Genomic DNA, 20,624 nt, shown 5'->3' with positions numbered 1-20,624 from the left:
TGCAAGCACTTTCTAGGGTATGCCCTTTTACAAATGGAAAAATTATACATTTTTTTAGTTTCTGATCTCTTAACTGAAGTTGTCTCCTCTAAATGTTTCTCATTTCAGAAATTAAAAAGAAAATTTCTTTGGATATTTTTGTTTGAAAGGATTAATATTCAGCAGCATAGTGAATTGCTCCTAACACAAAAGCAAAACAAATATTTAAGTTCATTAGACCACATTCATTCTGTGTCAGAAACCTAAGCTGTGTCATCTATTTAATCACAATTCAAACTCCGAGCTGTTTCCAGCTTGAATGTTGTGTCAATACTAGCCCCAACTGTTCAGGCTTCGACCTCTGCAGTCGTATAAAGCTGGGCTCTGCGGAGCATCTGGTCCATTCATTTGTTTATTTTTCAATTTGTGTGAATTAACATAGTTACAGTAAATGCTAATTACTGCACTTTCATACCACAACAAATATTGTATTGGTACATGTATCACTCAAATGTGTATCCATATAACAAAAAAAATGAAAAGGAATAATTTTGCATTACCTTTTGAATACTATGACTTTTTAGATATGTAGACATATTAAGACTCATTAGTAGATGTTGATAATATTGGCTTAAAATGCTTGAAATTCTATCAGATTACTTTTGGAGCAGTTATGAGTTTTGAAATTAGAAAGATCATATCATATGCAACAAGTGTAGTAAGTTTCAAGTTGATTGGAATTCAGCTTCATCAAAAACTACTTTGACCAAAAACTTTAACCTGAAACTCCCACTTCCATTTTCTATGTTCAATGGACCGTGAAATTGGGGTCAAAAGTCTAATTTGGCTTTAAAATTAGAAAGATCATATCATAATGAACATGTGTACTAAGTTTCGAGTTGATTGGACTTCAGCTTCATCAAAAACTACCTTGACCAAAAACTTTAACCTAAAGCGGGACAAACGAACGAACGGACCCACAGACCAGAAAACATAATGCCTATCTACTATTGTAGGTGGGGGCATAAAAAATTTAATAAATAACACTCATAATGCTCAGATTGGTTGTCATCGTGCAACATAGTTAATAACACCATATAGAAAAAACATAGAACTCATTTTGTCATAAGACACTGTCAAACATCCATACATACTATCCACACTCATCTGTGTCCACACTTGTTAATATCTAAAATATATTTATTGATATTGTCCTAACATTGAATTTGAATATAATCATATGTAATATAACAAAATCAGGATAAATTCGTTACACAGTGTTCAATTGTCCTAATACGGAATTTATCGGGTCAATAAATTCTCGTATTAGGACAATTACACACTGTGTAACTAATACTGGTCGACGACCAGTTACCGTCAGTTACCAGTTACCGTCATTTGCATTTTTTCCGCGAAACGTCGTGGTCAATCCGATGACGTCATCGTGTTTTTTTAACGGACAAGCATCAAGAAGTTGTTGACAAAATTTAGTTCAGTAAGTATCAGTTTTTGGTTATTTATTTGTCAAAAATCACTTTTTTTTTAACCCTCGCATCGCATGTTCAGACGGGGGAATCCTTTGTAGCAAAAATAAATAGAAACTGACCAAAAAAAGGTTTGTTTACATATTTTCGAGAACCCTGTTCGTCATTTGGGAATCGTTTCAGCCATTCATTTCACGATTTTGAATACAAATTTATTTTATAAAAATTGTTGTCATCCAAGATTCTCAATGGGAGCCATTTTATCCGATTTTTACCTGGGATGCAAAAATGGTTGCTGAATGACGTTGTATATTGCTTTTTGTGGCTGTATTTTCGGGTTGTTCCTACTTGATAATGATGTTGAAAATGTTATTTCGTATATTTGAACACATAATATAACATTTAGATTGAAAACATTAAAGATATATCTGCTGTATCCTATATTCTACAAATTTGATTCATTGCATTACTTGATTTGAAACACCATATTACGCTTTCCCTTCCAGAAAAGAGATTTTAATAACAAAATAATATATTGACTTACATTTTGGAATTCACAAATGTTATTCCTAAATTGATCCAGACTGCCTTTGCAGGTTGTACAACATAAATCATGCACATTTGAGAATAAAATCGTACGTCTCCAGCATTGTTTACAAACTGCAACGCTTAAAGTCAAGGCCATTGTTATGATATTACGTCACATCTTTGTATTAGCAAGCAAGCACTTGTTACTTTTAAGGGGTGTATAAGGGATATTCACAACCAATGTACACAAAATTCGTTAAATTCGTTAACCTGTACATGGACGGAATTACTTGACGTTTGGCATTGCTTTTTATCTATTATAAAGAGTTGCAAGTCATACCTATCCCACCCATTTTAAAATGTGTGTATTTTTTTTTTTTTTGGGGGGGGGGGGTGTCTAACTGTTTGTCCACATTCAAATGCAGAAAAAATGGCAAAAATAAGTGTTTTAACACCCCACCCCCTCTTTGGATACGCTACTGATACCATATTCTTTGTTTATGTACTTCCAGTTTAAATTCTGTGTTTTCAGTAACAAACATTTGATTAATTATGAAAAATAATTCGGGAGGCTTCCAAGAGCTTATCACTGAACTAGCGAAATGTGGGTGTACCAGAGTTGGTTTTCTTGTTTTTAAGGTTTTACACTAGTCATTTTCTGTGGATTTTTAAGGCTTGCATTAGAGCGGCAGCCAAACGTTTGTATCAACAGCCGTCCGTTTGGCCTTTAATGGTTTACTAGGTTTACAAATTGTGACTTTCATATAGAGTGGGAGAACTAGCACTTATACTCTTTCTTCTTTTAACCATCATCATGTCAACTCCAACACAAAGGTCTACATCGAAAAAAATGACGTACAGATAAGTCATATCATCGAACAAATAGACCAGAATACAGTACTGAGGGCCCTCATGGGGTTTTTGATTATATGATTACTTGGCCGTTTTTTTAATGATTATTTGATTATTAAGCCAAATATTTCATGATTATTTGATTACCTAGGACTGTATTTTTAGTTTATGATTATTTGATTACTAAAGATAACCAAATATTTAATGATTATGTGATTATATTGGCAAAAAAATGGTGATTATGTGATTACTAGGACCCCCCCATGAGGGGCCTCAGTACTTAAATCAAGGAAACAAACAACGGTTTCTTTCAAACTGGGACTTTTTATACCAATATTAGCTCGGCCGAGATCAGTCGATAATTTTAATATTTGTGCATCGTTTTTAAAAGTACTCAGTCCAGTTAGTATAGAAAGTCCCCCGCTTTTAAAACGGACTTTGTATACCACATTAAATGCTCATAGATATGAAAAAAATGTGACTAGATTACCAATGAGACAACTGTCCATTCAGGTCACAATTTGTATAACATGTATAAGTAAAACATTACAGGCTTTTAAAGGCTTCCGAGTACAACCATCAAATAAACTCCAACGAAAAAGTACAACATGCAATCATAACATACAACAACAGCGAGATGAGTACACAAAACAGCATAAAACGCTCCAATATGAACTAGAGGACAAGACCTAAAAATTTGTAAGGGTTCCGCAGAACCCAGTGTCCCGCCTACTTCTGCTGTAAATTGAAGGGTCAACAAAAATGAGGAAAAGAATCAATAAAAATATACCGCTTGATACTATCTTTTGATTGTAAGAAGCTTCTGTCCAAGTTAGGTAAAAATCCAGGATAGTAAATGAATCTAATAAATGTTTGTAAACTTTAACTGCAGACTGGACGTACTGTTAACTGGTCCATTTACAAGTAAAATACAGATACACAGGTACAAAATTTCCTTCAAGATACAAGCTTTTAATCATTAACAAGCTTCTGTCCAAGTTTGGTACGAATCAAAAATAGTACAAGAAAGGTAACAATTTTTCGTTTCCTGGCAGAAAATCCAAGTCCATTTAAAGTAAAATACGAACAAAATTGATTTATCGTTTTACAAAATTTACCTCTGGATACTTTCTTATGATCATACGACATAGACAAGCTTTTGTCCAAGTTTGGCACAAACCAAGGACCAAGGATAGTTTAAGAAAGTTATTAAAGTTTTAATAAGCTGTTATCAGAGATATGTGTCGCCTTTTTTAATTTCGATACGAAAATGTTGAAATAAAAATAGCAATGCTTTAACATCTTACACAAGTTATGCAAATATTCCAAGTCAATGAAACATGGCTAAACAAACTCCAATCAACATTGGCGTACCACTAATGGTTCACCTTGAACTGACCTAATCTACAAACGAATACATGACAAACAAGAAAAAATTCAAAGTGAATAGACCATGACTAAGGGGGCGGAGCCTAATTATGTACATGCAAATGAGATATGCCAATGCTGAAATAACTGCAGACCAAATATCATTGACCTACCACTTGTGGTGCCCAATAAACTGACCTAATCACAAAATAATACATATAAAATAAGCAAAAGTTAAGTCAATAGACCATGACTGAGGGAGCAGGGCCAAATAATCCCCCATGGAAATGAGATGTGGCAATATTAGTTTTCTCGTTTGAATTGTTTTACATTAGTCTTATCGGGGCCTTTTATAGCGGACTATGTGGTATGCTCATTGGCAATCATACCACATCTTCTTCTTAATATTATACAACTGCATACCAAATATGATTGACCTACCACTTGTGGTTCACCATAAACTAGACCTAATCACAAACTAATACATTGTTGACGCCGTCGCCGACAAAAGCATACCCGTCTCGCTTTTCAACTCCAGCAAGGCGAAACAAAACTTACCACAGGGTGAAGGTAATGTTTTCCCGCAGAAAAACTAAGTGCATTTATAAGTAAAATACGGAAGAAATGGAATTTTATTTTCACAAAGTTTACTTCTAGATACCATCTTATCATCATAAACAAGCTTCTGCATGTCCTAGTTTGGTAGAAATCCATTATGTTTAAAGAAAGTTATTAAAATTACAACAAGAGTGCACACGCTGAAATGTCTCGCCTTCTTTATTAATCATTGATATTATGTTGATAGTGCTAAGTATAAAGCTTTATTAATACTGTCACATAAACTTAACATTAACCAAGATAACTAAATAAAGACCAATGAACCATGATAATGAGGTCAAGGTCATATGAACCATGCCAGGCAGACATATACATGTAGCTAACAATGCTTCCATACAACAATTACAGTTAACCTATTACTTATAGTTTAAGAAAAATAGACTAAAACACCAAATCTTAACACTTCGTTACCAGTAGACAGTGAAAATGAGGTCAAGGTCAAACAAAACCTGCGCCACTGACTTATAGATCATAAAATATTTCTATACACCAAATATAGTTTACCTATGGCTGATACAGTGTAGTATTAGATGAAGAGACCAAAACTCAAAAACTCAACTTTGACAACTGAACAATGAAATGAGGCAGATGACATCTGCCCGCTAGACATGTACACCCTATAATCATACCATACAACAAATATAGTGTACCTATTGGATAAAGTATGAGAAAAACAGCCCAAAACACAAAAACTTAACTATAACCACTGAACCATGAAAATGAGGTCAAGGTCAGATGACACCTTACAGTCCTTCCATACACCGAATATACTAGCCCTATTGCTTATAGTATCCGAGATGTGGACTTGACCACCAAAACTTAACCTTGTTCACTGATCCATGAAATAAAGTCGAGGTAAAGTGAAAACTGTCCGAAGGGCACGAGGGCCTTGCAAGGTACGCACATACCAAATATAATTATCCTATTACTTATAATAAGAGAGAATTCAACATTACAAAAAATATGAAGTTTTTTTCAAGAAGTCACTGAACCATGACAATGAGGTCAAGGACATTTGACATGTGACCGACAGAAACTTTGTAACACGAGGCATCTATATACAAAGTATGAAGCATCCAGGTCTTCCACCTTCACAAATTTAAACAGTTAGCTAACGCCACCACCGGATCACTATCCCTATGTCGAGCTTTCTGCAACAAAAGTTGCAGGCTCAACAAAAACTATAACAGAGTGAATATTTGTGGCGTCTGTGAAACGTACCCACCAAAAAACTCCAATATAGACAATCAATTAGCTCGCTTTCGGAACATACACCGATGAGAACTAGTTACTGGAAATCTGAATGCTAAATGTCTTAGTTATTATGTTGGTGGGTTTCAGTCACACCAATATGAACAACAGTTAGTCGTATTATTACCAATAAAGAAGTGTGAATGAGCAAGTTTGTTAACAATTGATTAATGGCACAACCTGGTCGTTATAGTGGTTTTAAAACCATGTAAAGTGAACATATTTCATCTTTCACTAATATGTCGGTCTCCTTTAATAACCATTCCTTAACATATAAAGCTTTACAACAACATTTACAAGAATAAGAGGCCAAGGTTAGATAAACAATACAGGAAATACATGTAGTCCTACACACAATATAGTCGACTTATTGTTTAGTTTCTATGAAACAAACTTCACCACGAAAATTACATTGCTTCATTGACGCATGTACCATCGTGTTTTGGTGGAAATAAAAATGGCATTCCATGGACCATGACTGAGGGAATGGGGTCAAATATCATCAATAGAAAAGAGATCTGCCAATACTATTACAACCAATGCCATAATACTTGCTATTGAACAATACTGAGCAATTGAAAATTTCTTGCTATTGCACAATACTGTACAATTGAAGATTTTTTGCTATTGCTGGATACTGTGCAATTGAAAATTTCTTGCTATTGCACAAAACTTAATATAATAATTTTGAATCCTGATTTGGACCAACTTGTAAACTGGGCCCATAATCAATAATCTAAGTACATGTTTAGATTCAGCATCTATCAAAGCTCAAGAATTAAATTTGTTAAAATCAAACTTAGTTTAATTTTGGACCCTAATGTTGACCAATTTGAAAACGGGACCAAAAATTAAGAATCTACATACAAAGTTAGATTTGGCATATCAAAGAACCCCAATTATTTAATTTTTGATGAAATAAAACAAAGTTTAATTTTGGACCCCGATTTGGACCAACTTCAAAAACTGGGTCAATAATAAAAAATCTAAGTACAAAAGTTTAATTTTAGACCCTTTATTCCTAAACTGTTAGGACCAATACTCCCAAAATCAATACCAACCTTCCTTTTATGATCATAACCCTTGTGTTTAAATTTCATAGATTTCTATTTACTTATACTAAAGTTATGGTGCGAAAACCAAGAAAAATGCTTATTTGGACCCCTTTTTGGCCCCTAATTCTTTAATCTTAACTGTTGGGACCAAAACTCCCAAAATCAATACCAACCTTCCTTTTGTGGTCATAAACCCTGTGTTCAAATTTCATAGATTTCTATTAACTTATACTTAAGTTGTGGTGCGAAAACCAAGAAAAATGCTTATTTGGACCCCTTTTTGGCCCCCAATTCCTAAACTGTTAAAACCAAAACTCCCAAAATCACTCCCAACCTTCCTTTTGTGGTCATAAACCTTGTGTCAAAATTTCATAGATTTCTTTTTACTTAAACTACAGTTACTGTGCGAAAAACAAGAAAATGCTTATTTAGGCCCTTTTTGGCCCCTAATTTCCTAAAATGTTGGGATCAAAACTCCCAAAATCTATCCCAATCTTCCTTTTGTGGTCATAAACCTTGTGTTAAAATTTCATAATTTTCTATTGACTTTTACTAAAGTTTGAGTGCAAAAACGCGAAAACTTAAAGTATTTGGACAACGACGCCAACGTGATAGCAATATACGACAATTTTTTTCAAATTTTGCAGTCGTATAAAAATCCAAGTACATGTTTAGATTCAGCATATCAAAGCCCAAAAATTAAATTTTTGCTAAAATCAAACTTTTAATTTAATTTTGGACCCTTTGGACTTTAATGTAGACCAATTTGAAAACAGGACCAAGAATTAAGAATCTACATTCACAGTTAGATTCGGCATATCAAAGAACCCCAATTATTCAATTTTTGATGAAATCAAACAAAATTTAATTTTGGACCTCGATTTGGGCCAAATTGAAAACTGGGCCAATAATTAAGTACATTTTTAGATTCAAAATATTAAAGAACCCCAAGGGTTCAATTTTTGTTAAAATCAAACTAAGTTTAATTTTAGACCCTTTGGACCTTAATGTAGACCAATTTGAAAATGGGACCAACAATCAAGAATCTACATACACAGTAAGAAGTTAAAATTGATACTATAAGCTGGTAGAGCATCAACTAAGGATAAAATTAAGTTAAAAATATTGATAGGTCATGGACCTCCTTTTCGAGATATTCGAGATTTAAAATATGGCCGGAAAAGGCCGACTGAGTTTTACCTTATATTTGCATTGGTATTATTAGGTCTCAAAACAAAAGAAAGAAAATTAAGAATCTTCTAAAATTTTGGTAGATGACCTTTCATGAGCTATTTAGTCTTAAAATGAATGGGTGTTATGGGGCAAAATATTTCACATTGTATTGTATGGAAAAACACCAAGGAGTACAAGCATTGGCACAAATTCTAAAACCTCACCTAAGTACATCCTTAAGTTACTGTGCAAAAACCAAGAATAATGCTTATTTGAGCCCTTTTTTGGCCCCTAATTTCTTAACTGTTGGAATCTTAACTTCCAAAATCAATTCCAACCTGTCTTTTGTAGTCACAAACCTTATGTCAAAATTTCATAAATCTCTATTTACTTAAACTAAATTTATAGTGCCAAAACCAAACTAGGGGCTCTAAAGAGCCTGTGTCGCTCACCTTGGTCTATGTGAATATTAAACAAAGGAAGTAGATGGATTCATGACAAAATTTTGTTTTGGTGATGGTGATATGTTTGTACATCTTACTTTACTGAACATTCTTGCTGCTTACAATTATCACCATCTATAATGAACTTGGCCCAGTAGTTTCTGTGGGAAATGTTACCGGTAGTAAAAATTTACAAATTTTAAGAAAATTGTTTAAAATTGACTATAAAGGACAATAACTCCTTAGGGGGTCAATTGACCATTTTGGTCATGTTGACTTATTTGTAAATCTTACTTTGCTGAACATTATTGCTGCTTACAGTTTATCTCTATCTATAATTATATTCAAGATAATAACCAAAAACAGCAAAATTTCCTTAAAATTACCAATTCAGGGGCAGCAACCAAACAACAGGTTCTCTGATTCATCTGAAAATTTCAGGGCAGATAGATCTTGACCTGATAAACAATTTTACCCCCATGTCAGATTTGCTCTAAATGCTTTGGTTTTTGAGTTATAAGCCGAAAACTGCGTTTTACCCCTATGTTCTATTTTTAGCCATGGCGGCCATCTTGGTTGGTTTGGCGGGTAACGCCACACATTTTATAAACTAGATACCCCAATGATGATTGTGGCCAAGTTTTATTTAATTTGGCCCAGTAGTTTCAGAGGAGAAGATTTTTGTAAAAGTTAACGACGACAGACACCAAGTGATGAGAAAAGCTCACTTGGCCCTTGGCCTTTCGGGCCAGGTGAGCTAAAAATACTTATTTGGGCCCTTTTTGGCCCCTTATTCCTAAACTGTTGGGACCAAAACTTACTAAATCAATCCCACCCTTCCTTTTAAGGCCATAAATCTTGTGTTAAAATTTCTATTCACTTTTACTAAAGTTCGAGAGCGAAAACTAAAAGTAATCGGACCCCACAGACAAATACAAGGACAGAAACGTGATAACAATATAAATGATATAAGACAAAAAAAAAAATCAATTTTTGCAGTCGTATAAAAACTAAGCTATAACCATTGAACCAGGAAAATGAGGTCAATATAAATGTGAGATGGAAAATTCGTAACATGAGGCATCTATATACAAAGTATGAAGCATCCAGGTCTTTCACCTTCTAAGATAAAAAGCAGTTAGCTTGTACACCACTGTTGTAACTATCCATATGCCAAGCTTTCTGTGAGTTTTTGGCAGACTTGACAATAATTATTCAAGCATTATTTTATTTTGCTTACAATCTAAATTGGGTTTGCTCATTGTTAAAGTTTGGTTTGGTGGAGAGTTTTCTCATTGGCAATTATATTTCTTGTGTCCTTAGAAATTTATTCTGTAGATTAAATCTTCATATATATATATGCCTTCATTGACCTTTTATCAAAATATACAAATGTATTTATTTTTACTTTTAAGGATGCCACAAAAAAAGCAATACCTGCAGGAGTCCCTTGATAAGGCCATTGGTGCAGTAAATTCAAACAAATTAAGTATTTCTAAAGCAGCTACAGAATATGGGGTACCAAGGACAACCATATCAGACCATGTCAATGGGAAGTATGACAACCATTTGAATGGACCTTCAAAGATGCTGACAGATGAGGAAGAGACATCTTTAATAAACTACGTCAAGTATATGGCAGAGAGAGGTTTTCCTTTGACAAGAAGAATGTTAAAAGCATTCGTAATTTCTATCATTGAGAAATCAGGTAGATCAACTTTATTCAATATGGAAAAAGGTCCTAGTAACAAATGGGTCAACAAACTTCTAAACAGACACCCTGAATTGTCGGAAAAACTACCAGAACAGCAGGACAAAGCCAGGAGACGCATGTCTAATGTCACTGTGGTTGACCAATATTTCAAGTTGCTAGTGGACACAGTCGACTCTTTAGGATTAACAAATAAACCCAACCAGATATTTAACTGTGACGAGTCTGGCTTCAGTGGTAAAGAAAAAAGTAAGGAAAAAGTTTTAACACTAAAAGGGTCACACAGCTACCAACAGAAAGTATTAGTCCATGGTCACATTACAGTTCACATGTGCATAGCAGCGGATGGACATGTCCTCCCTTCATTTCTGATTTTTGATGGTTGCCTGCCTCATAGGAGCTTTAAGGATGGTGTTCCAGATAACTGGTTATATGGATCCTCTGAATCCGGGTACATGGATACCGAGTTGTTTGAAAACTGGTTCGACAAAGTTTTCATACCATTCTGTGGAACAAGAAGACCAGTACTGCTGATTTTTGATAACCACGATTCCCATATCAGTATTGACCTGATAGAGAAGGCCAAAGCTAACAACATTCACATCATTGGTTTACCACCTCATACTACACATCTGCTGCAGCCACTGGATGTTGCCATCTTTGGACCTCTAAAAGAAAAAGTGAACCAATTATCAGTTACCTTGGGAAACCTGAACAAGTGTGCCACCATAGGCAAAGCCAAGTTTCCTGCTTTATTAAGGTATTTACATGTACATATGCTTGGATTATATGTTTATGTATTTTTTTGGTACAACCGAATTTTAAAGCAATCAAATTTTGAGGATTGGGAATTAAAATAATTAAATTCATAGATTTCTATCATCTGAATTTCCATCACAAGTATCTGATATGGCTAAAATGTAACAATTCATAACAGAATGCAACAAAATTAACTAAAAACATATCATGACTGTTTATTTTACAACAAAACATATCTAAAAATGGTGGACTTCCGGTTGGGGTGTGTATAATACTGGAAACAATTTCGGTAAACACACAATTTTTTCCAGATTTTGACATTCAAAAATAAAAATAAATAAAAAATTATTTGCCGACCTACCGACCTCATTTTTTAAAAGTATGTAACTGGAACCACACACATAGAATAACCATACATTGTCTCGAAATATCAATGTTATTTGTACAAGGCTTAGAAACAGGTAGAAAGCGAGGCTGTGCCGAGCATTTCTACCTGTTTCGAGCCGAGTACAAATAACCGATTGATATTTCGAGACAATGTATGGTTAGCATATACTGCAACTCATATAAGTGTTTTAAATGAAGTATTTAGTGTAAAAACAATCATTTTTAAATTTGGAGCGAACGACGTAAAATTTCCAAAACCTGTATGTTTTATCGACGTCATAAATAAAATTCTACGGAAACGCATTGTCAACCTCATAAACAAGGTGATATACGGTCATGGACTGTATATGACATATAAATATACAGTCAATGCAATTTGACTGCTCAAATAGGACAGCTGCAGTATATATTTTTATTTGGCCTCAACAAGTATTTTTTAAGTTAATGGTGTTAAATACTTACTGATTTTCAGTTTTTTGTCAGCAGACTTCAAACTTCAATTTCACATGAACTGTATAATCTAATTTCTGTAACATATATAAACACTGACAAGAACATGCAACTTACACTTTTTTCTTCAGTAATGGGTATCATTTTTATTTGCAGCACTGCAATTGACCAGACTACAACACTAGCAAGGGTCAAAGAGTCTTTCAGGAAATCTGGAATGTATCCTGTAGACAGATCCATAATTCCAAATTCACAACTTGCGCCCGCCGACTTCAACAAATCTGAAAAGACAAATAAAGAAACTACAGATGTAGATACAACAACAATCACCAATAATGGTAAACTATTTAATTCATTTGATTTGTTATATTAGGCCTGAAATAAAATATTGTTTGTTTCCAAAATCCCGACAAACCTTGCAAAAATGGTGCTACTCATAATAAAATTTTATTGTCATAACTAAATCGAATATTATTTTATTCATTTCTGATTTTCAGGATTGCAGGATTGTCCGATAATGTTCAAGCTTTTTGGAAAAATAAAATTATTTCCATACCTACATTGTACCTACCCACACCTGGCTTCGTAGAATCGGGATTTGGGAAAAACAAACAATATATTAATTAAGGCCTTAGGCCTTACTTAAAAATATTTTGGTTTGCCCAAACCCTACCCAAAGGTTGAGACAGTGGGTAGGTAGGTAGGCAAAAAGAAATTGAAGTATCAGATGTTTATTAGTCTTCATGCCTATTTGATTAAAAAAAAAACTTCTTCAAATCAGGACAATAAAAGAATTTGAGTAGGCAGCTTTTTTCTGGGTAGGTACGTTTGGGCAAACAAACCTATTATTTATTATGGCCTTATCCCATACATGAATACATATTGTTAAGCAGTGATATTGTTTGCCTTATATTAATGGAGAAAAAGGCTTTTCCCCTGGAGGAAAATCCCAATTTGAAAAAAAATGGCTTAAAATATTCCCAAAAACAACTTTTTTCCCAAACAGTGCAGTCTCAGTACTAATTGTGCATGAATTCAAACTGACAAACACTCATTTTAACTTTTTTTCTTGCCTAAAATTACTGTAGGTGCAGATTTGAGGGTCTGGTTATGTATCATCACTGACAAAAAAAGGTTTTATTTCAAAGCAGGGTTTGACTCTTGAAATGGAGTCTGTAAATTGAAGTTTCAGTCAAATTCATCGTTTATTCCAAAATTCCCAATTTGATGAAAATTACGCATATTTTCGAATAAAAAAGGGTGGAGGTAGTTTTGAAAAAAAAGTCAAGAATATTGCTGACTGTTTAGAGGTGGGAAGTTCTTGTCCATTCATTTTAGATGAGTTTTGTCATTTGATTTTGCCATGTGATTATGGACTTCCTGATAGGATTTTCCTCCGAGTTCAGTATCTTTGTGATTTTACTTTTCTCTCAATGATGATGTGATACCAATATACGACCAACACTTCTTAATTTTTGTGTTTCGTATAAAATTTTTAACTGCATTCCATTCAGTGTTTCTCTAAAAGAAGAAATTTGTATGTATTTCCCATAGGGTCCTATGTTAAACTTAATCCCCACCATGGTGGCCATCTAGGCATCTTGGAAGTTGGATTGGCTAAAAAGTAATAACTACTGGTCATTATCTCATTAAGAACATTCATGCTATGCTTGGTTTCATTCCATTCAGCATGTTCAGTGGTTTTCTAAACGAAGACATTTGTTTGTGTTTCCCATGGTGACTTATTGATGACATCAAAATTTCAATGTAGGATAAAAAACTTAATTCACATAGTTTTTTCACTGACACCCACACCCACCTCTTCACTTAATTTGGGGAAAATTGATTGACCAATGGGGATTACATATAAACAAACAATTACAAACTCTCGACTTGGGACAGGCTATAAATATACCTAATCACTAATCATTCCATTCTAAAATTACACAACTTTTTCATCCAGTTGACAAATGGTTGAAGCTAACTGGGATCTTTTTTAAACCATGCGACATACATGATGCTTTTTCATGAGACCTGTTTAACCTACCGCACATATTTCAAACAAAATATTCTTTTTCTTCATTTTCAATTTCGAAATAGTGGATCATACCCTATCAAAGTTTCTTAATGATCGCTTTCTAAAGTTTTTCCTCCCTCAGCTCACTACTGAGGACCTGCGGCCTGACCCAAACAGGAAGTTATACAAATGACTGTTTTTCCAGGATTGGAATAAATAGCCATTTAAAAAAAAGAGGGGACAAAAGATACCCAAGGGACAATCAAACTTATAAATCTAAAACAAACTGACAACGCCATGGCTAAAAATGAAAAAAACAACATGAACCCAACCAAATACTAGGGGTGATCTCAGGTGCTCCCAAAGTGTAAGCAGATCCTGCTCCACATGTGGCACCAGTCATGTTGCTTATGTGATAACAAATCCGGTAATTAGTCTAATTAAAGGTGTATGTATCGTATGTGTTAATATACAAAAAAATAATTAAACAAAAAAATGTAACAGCAACAAATAAATAGTTTCAATAGTGTTATTCTTGCTTGCCCATTAACTTCTGAGTTATTTAATCTTTTGTTAAATTCTACATTTTTGTACCTCGAGTTTTTTTCTTTTACAGAGCTCCAGGAATCAACAATTCTTTGTCACTGTTGTGGCAACACTATCTCCTATGTTAAAGAAATAGAGATGAGCATAAATGAACCAACTGAAAATCCACTTGTAACAAAAAACTTAATTCCAAAAAGTTTAGCAGATGTGCTGTTACCTCCAGCAAATCCATCTCTAGCAAAAAAAACTTCTAGTAAAATCATTACAGAAGCCAGGGTAATAACAGGGGATGAAATGCTTCAAAAACTACAGTCAAAGCGTGATCAGGCAGTAAAGTTGGCAGAAGAAAAAGAAGAAAGAAAAACAGAAAGAGCTAGAAAAAAGGAAGAAGCTGAAGTTTTGAAGGAAGCAAAGAAAGAAGAAAGAGAAAGAAAGAAAAGAGACAGAGAAATAAGAGACACCGAAAAGGAAGAGGAAAGAGAGAGGAAGAGACAGAAGAAGGAAGAAAAAAGAAATATGCAGCAATGTAACCAACAAATCACTGCTGAATTCCACCAGTATGCTACATGTACTAAATCATCTGTAGACATGGTAGATAATAGAAGAAGTACCAGAGTAAAGACCCCTTTAATAAGGGAAGAATTTTTACAATTTGATAGCGATATGGAGATTATAGAGACAATGGAAGAATAAGGAATATATAATTAAAATCTCTCCAGACTGTATAATTTGAAGAACTGTGAAATTTATTTTAATTTTTTTTTGGATCGAAATTGCATTATATTGATATAAATCTAATACTGTTCATAACAAACTTATTGCTGCAATATTGATTTTAATTCGATAATACAATTATCATCTGTAAAAGACTTATTATTATTACCTGTATATTGTACATGTTGTAAGCTGTAGAAAGTTAAAAGTTTTTTCTGGGTATTAAGGCATATAAGGTTTAAGATTTAGATTTCCTTTTTTGCACGTCTTCATATTGTTTCTGAAAGAAATAATTAGGAAGTGGTAGAGACAAAAAGTTTTGACCAATAATCTGGGTTCACAAATCATTTAATGAAAGATAATAATATGAAAAATTATTCTGTTATTCAACTTATTGGTAATTCATTTATATTCTAATCCAAAAAAAAAAAATTAAGTAAATGTGGTTTTTGAAAGATCCGAAAGCAAATGTAATGACATATAACAAGTTTTGATATGCATGCATAACGTATACAATATTATCTTACACTATATATACCAATATTTAAGTAAAAGATCAGCAAATGATTTTTGAAGATGTTATGAATCATAATCAAATTGATAGTTTCAATAATCTTTAACTTTAATAAAAGCTTTTTATAAACATTTTAATCATCTGAAAAGATATGGACAGTTGTCAGGCTATATAGTATTCACATCGAAAAATTTCTGAATGACATATACATAATATTTTGTTCATTTAAGGTAGTACCTTAAATACTGGAGATAACTCTGTAAAATCAGTTAATCATTTTAATCATGTTATACTGTTCAGGAAATTTTAAGCTTTTCAATGATCGAACTAGTGTTTGTCAAACTGAAATATATTCAACCATTTCTTCCCAGAAATCAATTGGTTCAAGTTTTTTGAAATTTTTGTATTCATTTCAAAGGGTCAAAGTAAATATTTTGTAAAAATTTTGTGAAAATTGAACGAGCCAAGTTAATTTTAGTCAGGTGTTGGGTAGCAGCTTAATGAATAATTGTACATGATATAGCAGACATGTGTATTTAACCTTCAGTCTACCAGCAAACTCAGATTAAACAAATTGTGTTTACAGTAGCAGAAATTGAACATTGACTTTGTTTTATTATGCCAAAATCAAACAAATACAAATTTAAATATTTGTTTATTTGCAAATCACGACCTCCAAAATGAGCAGAATAATTACTAAAACAGTGTATTTTTCAAACACAGTCAATATAAGGTATATTTAGATTTATGCCTTAATATGTAATATTATATTGTACCTGTAGTCTTCGTTATAAACTCATCTGTTGGTTTCTTGTTTTATGGTAGTTGTCTATCTACATATTAACATTTGCACAAGTTCAAATTAAGAAGATTCTTCATCCTTTTAGGGACCCTAAAAAAACATTCAGATGAATAAAAAAAAAGAAAGATGTCTTATGATTGCCAATATTAAGACAAATCTCCAAAAGAGATGAAAATGACACTATTGGTCAATGTACAGCCTTCAGCAATGAGCAAAGCCCATACCACATAGTCTTCTATAGAAGACCCTGAATGTCACCTACAGCCTAACTTGGGTACAAAAAACGAATGAAAAACAAATATGTAACACATAAAAAAAAGACAACCACTGAATTACAGGCTTTTGACTTGGGACAGACACACACATCCATAATATGGCAAGGGTAAACATGATAGCAGGATCCCAACCCTCCCCCTAAGCTGGGACAGTGGTTCAACAGTACAGCATTAGAAACAACTATAAAAATCAGTTGAAAAAGGCTCAACTCATCAGATGCACAAAAATACAGGTGGACCTTTTTGGTCATGGCCGGGTACTTGTACATTTTATCTGACAAGAAAAAGACACTAGGTACAGATCTGAGAGTACTCGCAGATAACTGACAGCTACCTATATCTTACAAAAACATTGTGCATTCAAGACTAAGAACCCTGCTAGACAGACATATCAAATTAAAATCATAGCATATTCATATAAAACTTTCAGCTGTGGTTAGTTGCATCCCTTCAGAAAGACATACACATCTGACAAAATTACATGTACATGTATAATATTGCAGACACCGATGAACTACACAGCTACAATAACATAATTAATAGTATAGAATAGATGTACATGTATTAAGGTATTAAACATAAAAACCAAATAACATACACATGTACATGTAATTTGTATGTCAATAAATCACAAGAGCAATGTCAAAGAGTCTAGTACAGGAACATGCAAATTTGATTACAGTATTATATGCATACATGTACATAGGTCAATAAATCACAAGGTCAAGAAGTCTAGTAGTACAAGTACATCTTACTATAAACTGCAGCATATGTACATTGTATGACCAACTATTGAGCTTATCATTATAAAAGCCAATATATTTAACAAGAGGGAGGCAATACATGTGCATTGCACCATAATCAGGTTGAGAACAACCTGTTAGATGACCTTCCATGACAATGTTTTTAAATATCCCTTTAAATGTAAGACATGCATGAGGGGTACATTAAGGTGACAATTTTTTTTGTGTAATAAGTTTCTTTTAACCAATTTAAAGTACAAACAAGTGAAACTGCGAGCTACTGCTCACTGATGATACCCCAGCAGCAAGTGGATAATATAAATAGTGAAAAAATATGCAAGTGTTCGGTAAACAGGATTTTGTTGAGTGATGAATCTGAAAACACATCACACGGTTAAGCTGACTTATATAAATCCTGAAACCAAATTTTAGAAATCCTTGTATTGTAGTTTGTGAGAAAAATTTGATGAAAATTTTCAACTTGGCTATCATGTGTAAAATCATACAAGTGTTCGGTAAACAGGAAGTTGTCAAGTGATCAATCTGAAATCGCATCACACGGTATAGCTGATTTAGATAAATCCTGAAACCAAATTTCAGAAATCCTTGTGTTGTAGTTCCTGAGAAAAATATTCATGGGACGGATGGACTGACTGACGGAAGGACAGACAGAGGTAAAACAGTATACCCCCCCCCTTTTTTTTTAAAGCGGTGGTATAATGAGTATAAATTTGTATTTTCTAGTCTAGAAAACTTCAAAACCTTTCTGTATTATATGAATAGATGTAGAGTGAGGTGCTCATTTTCGCCACATCTTTTCATGTTTTCCAGTTTCTGTTCAGGTGTGAATGTTTTTGAAGTATACTGATATTTCTATATGAAGATAACTTCAAATGCAAAATATTCTTAAGCTTGAAAACGTGTTTGTTTGAATATAATCATCAGAAAAGTTAGATTAAAGGGTGTTTGAAATTACCTGATTTTATGTCAATGGGGGACACATATTCGCTGTTTTTACACATCAATTTAAAATCAAATAACTGCAGCTTTTAATAACATTGATCAAATCGATTTCATAATAGATGAATAGCAGACATTTCAAAGGTGTTAAGTACTGAAATTTAGGGGCATTCAGTCAAAGAATTACTTAGAAATACTTCTTTGAATTCGTGTTTTTTCTTCAGGAAATTGGCCGAAAATGGTTGTCCGTTTTTCGGTCCTTTTCAGTAGGTTCCGCAATTTTGTCTCAGTTATAAAAAATAATCATATTTGTTATATAATATCATTTACCGGTATATGTCTTCCATTTCAGCCATCCTTTGAAGTTTTTACACCTCAAAATCATAAAACGGCGAAATTGTGTCCCCGGCGAATATGGGTGCCCCACTCTAGATACAATTTTGAAAATTTTAAATAATCTGAAATTGAATCAATATTTTTTAGTCTGGAGCATTGATGATGGAAGTTAACTACATTTTGTACCATGGCTGGCTATACAGCCCTTGCATTCATTTCAAAATTGTCTGTAATTGTGATTACATTTAACAGAGTATTTTTAGTACAGATATGCAGCTACATTATTGAAGGTAGATTTGGGACATTTATAGCATACCTCATAAACAGTTAGGTACACTCAGACTCAGGGGCTAGCAGGTGGCATAATTTGTAAGTACTAACACAACACACATCAGCACAAGTCATATGTTAAAAAGTTAACCTAACCATGTGATGCAAATGAAGACCCCTCAAATTGGTTTCACAAAGGGTGGGGGCACTTCCTATGATATTAAATATATACAATGTGAAAGGACAAGCTGCTGGAATAGGTTGGGAAAACTATCAGTAATATTAAGACAAGTCAATAAAATTCCATAACTTCTTCACTCATCTTTCTTGGTGTTGTCTGTTGTGTTTATACTATCAACCCTTGTTTCTCTTTTTAAAGGACACATTGAAAGGGGGGGGGGGGGGGGTAGGGTTTGACGTAAAAATATTGAAATTGCCGTCATCCCCTTAAAACAACTAGAATCAAAAGGTCAACCGCTCCTTCTTCAGGTTGTCATAACCATAGGCAGATCACCCCTTTTCTTTGTGGGAAAAAATTGGCTGATTATGTAGGGAATCATTGAAGCACGACTATTAAAAAAAAAGAGTGCCTCCCCCTTCGCTTAGGTCAGTCAGACCCCTTCCCCTTTAAGGAAAAGTTTTGGATCCTACACTGATAACAAATGGAAAAATGTCTGATTGTCACCTATCAATTAAATGTTGACCTACGTTTCAGTGAAATTACCTGCATGTAAACTGGAGGCTCTGTCTGAAAGTGAAAGTTCCGATTTCAAGTCGATCTCGACTATCACCACCAAACGTGCGGTCTTTTTGCATGTTTTGAGTAAAATCTTGACTGATTATTCGTCTGTCTTCAAATTTGTTCTCCTCATAATTGGTCAGTCAACTTCATTCCACTTCCAGCCATGCTTTCCATGTTGTTCAACGCCGGGGTTTACAATTCATCTAAAAGGGCGCCAAATTAAAATGAGGCACTTTGACGAGGTAAGCAAAGAGAGACAACTCCTGCGTAACGAAGACGACGCTTCAGCGATAAAAAAATATTTGCTCATCTCCAAATTGATTCATAACATTTAATGTAAAAAATCAATACTATACAATTTGTTAAAATAGTTTGAGACCGTGTTTAAACTCATCTGACAACCATTGAGAGAGAATTGTAACAATTTCGGTGCTGACGGTAACTGGTCCTCGGCATCTTCAAATCTCGTACGAAATCGGACGCCGTTAAAAGTTAATTTCTGAGAAATTTAGTTAATTTTAAATACTGACCAATTGAAATATTAAAGTAATTTTGGTAACCACTTTCCTTGTCAAAGGATAGATTTAAATGTTCTCACGTTTAGAAGATAAATGAAATATACTGACAAAAAATGACGGTAACTGGTC

The 20,624-nt window shown here is 33.7% G+C and overlaps 1 protein-coding gene and 1 long non-coding RNA gene across 3 annotated transcripts; one reads left to right on the top strand and one right to left on the bottom strand.

The window, feature by feature from the left end:
• The first annotated feature begins 1,338 nt into the window (after positions 1 to 1,338).
• On the top strand, positions 1,339 to 16,562 carry LOC143071816 (uncharacterized). Of its 2 annotated transcripts, XM_076246420.1 has the most exons (4): positions 1,339 to 1,474; positions 10,167 to 11,222; positions 12,215 to 12,396; positions 14,692 to 16,562. In XM_076246420.1, exons 2-4 carry the CDS (start codon positions 10,168 to 10,170, stop codon positions 15,312 to 15,314), a joined length of 1,860 nt encoding a protein of 619 aa, XP_076102535.1. In that variant the 5' UTR covers positions 1,339 to 1,474; position 10,167; the 3' UTR covers positions 15,315 to 16,562. The 2 variants fall into 2 exon arrangements, with proteins under 2 accessions (XP_076102535.1, XP_076102534.1); XM_076246419.1 differs by lacking the exon at positions 1,339 to 1,474 and having other exon boundaries at positions 7,977 to 11,222.
• Positions 10,436 to 20,624, bottom strand: LOC143071823 (uncharacterized). Its single transcript, XR_012976975.1, has 6 exons — positions 19,960 to 20,624; positions 16,626 to 16,741; positions 15,505 to 15,615; positions 14,670 to 14,740; positions 12,176 to 12,339; positions 10,436 to 11,130 (listed from the first exon to the last, which is right to left on the bottom strand). It is a non-coding gene; the product is annotated as an uncharacterized LOC143071823 (long non-coding RNA).

The sequence above is a fragment of the Mytilus galloprovincialis genome, chromosome 4 (assembly GCF_965363235.1).
Source record: "Mytilus galloprovincialis chromosome 4, xbMytGall1.hap1.1, whole genome shotgun sequence".
Lineage (NCBI taxonomy): Eukaryota > Metazoa > Mollusca > Bivalvia > Mytilida > Mytilidae > Mytilus > Mytilus galloprovincialis.
The sequence above is the reverse complement of the archived record's forward strand: the minus strand, read 5'-3'. Positions and strand labels throughout refer to the sequence as shown.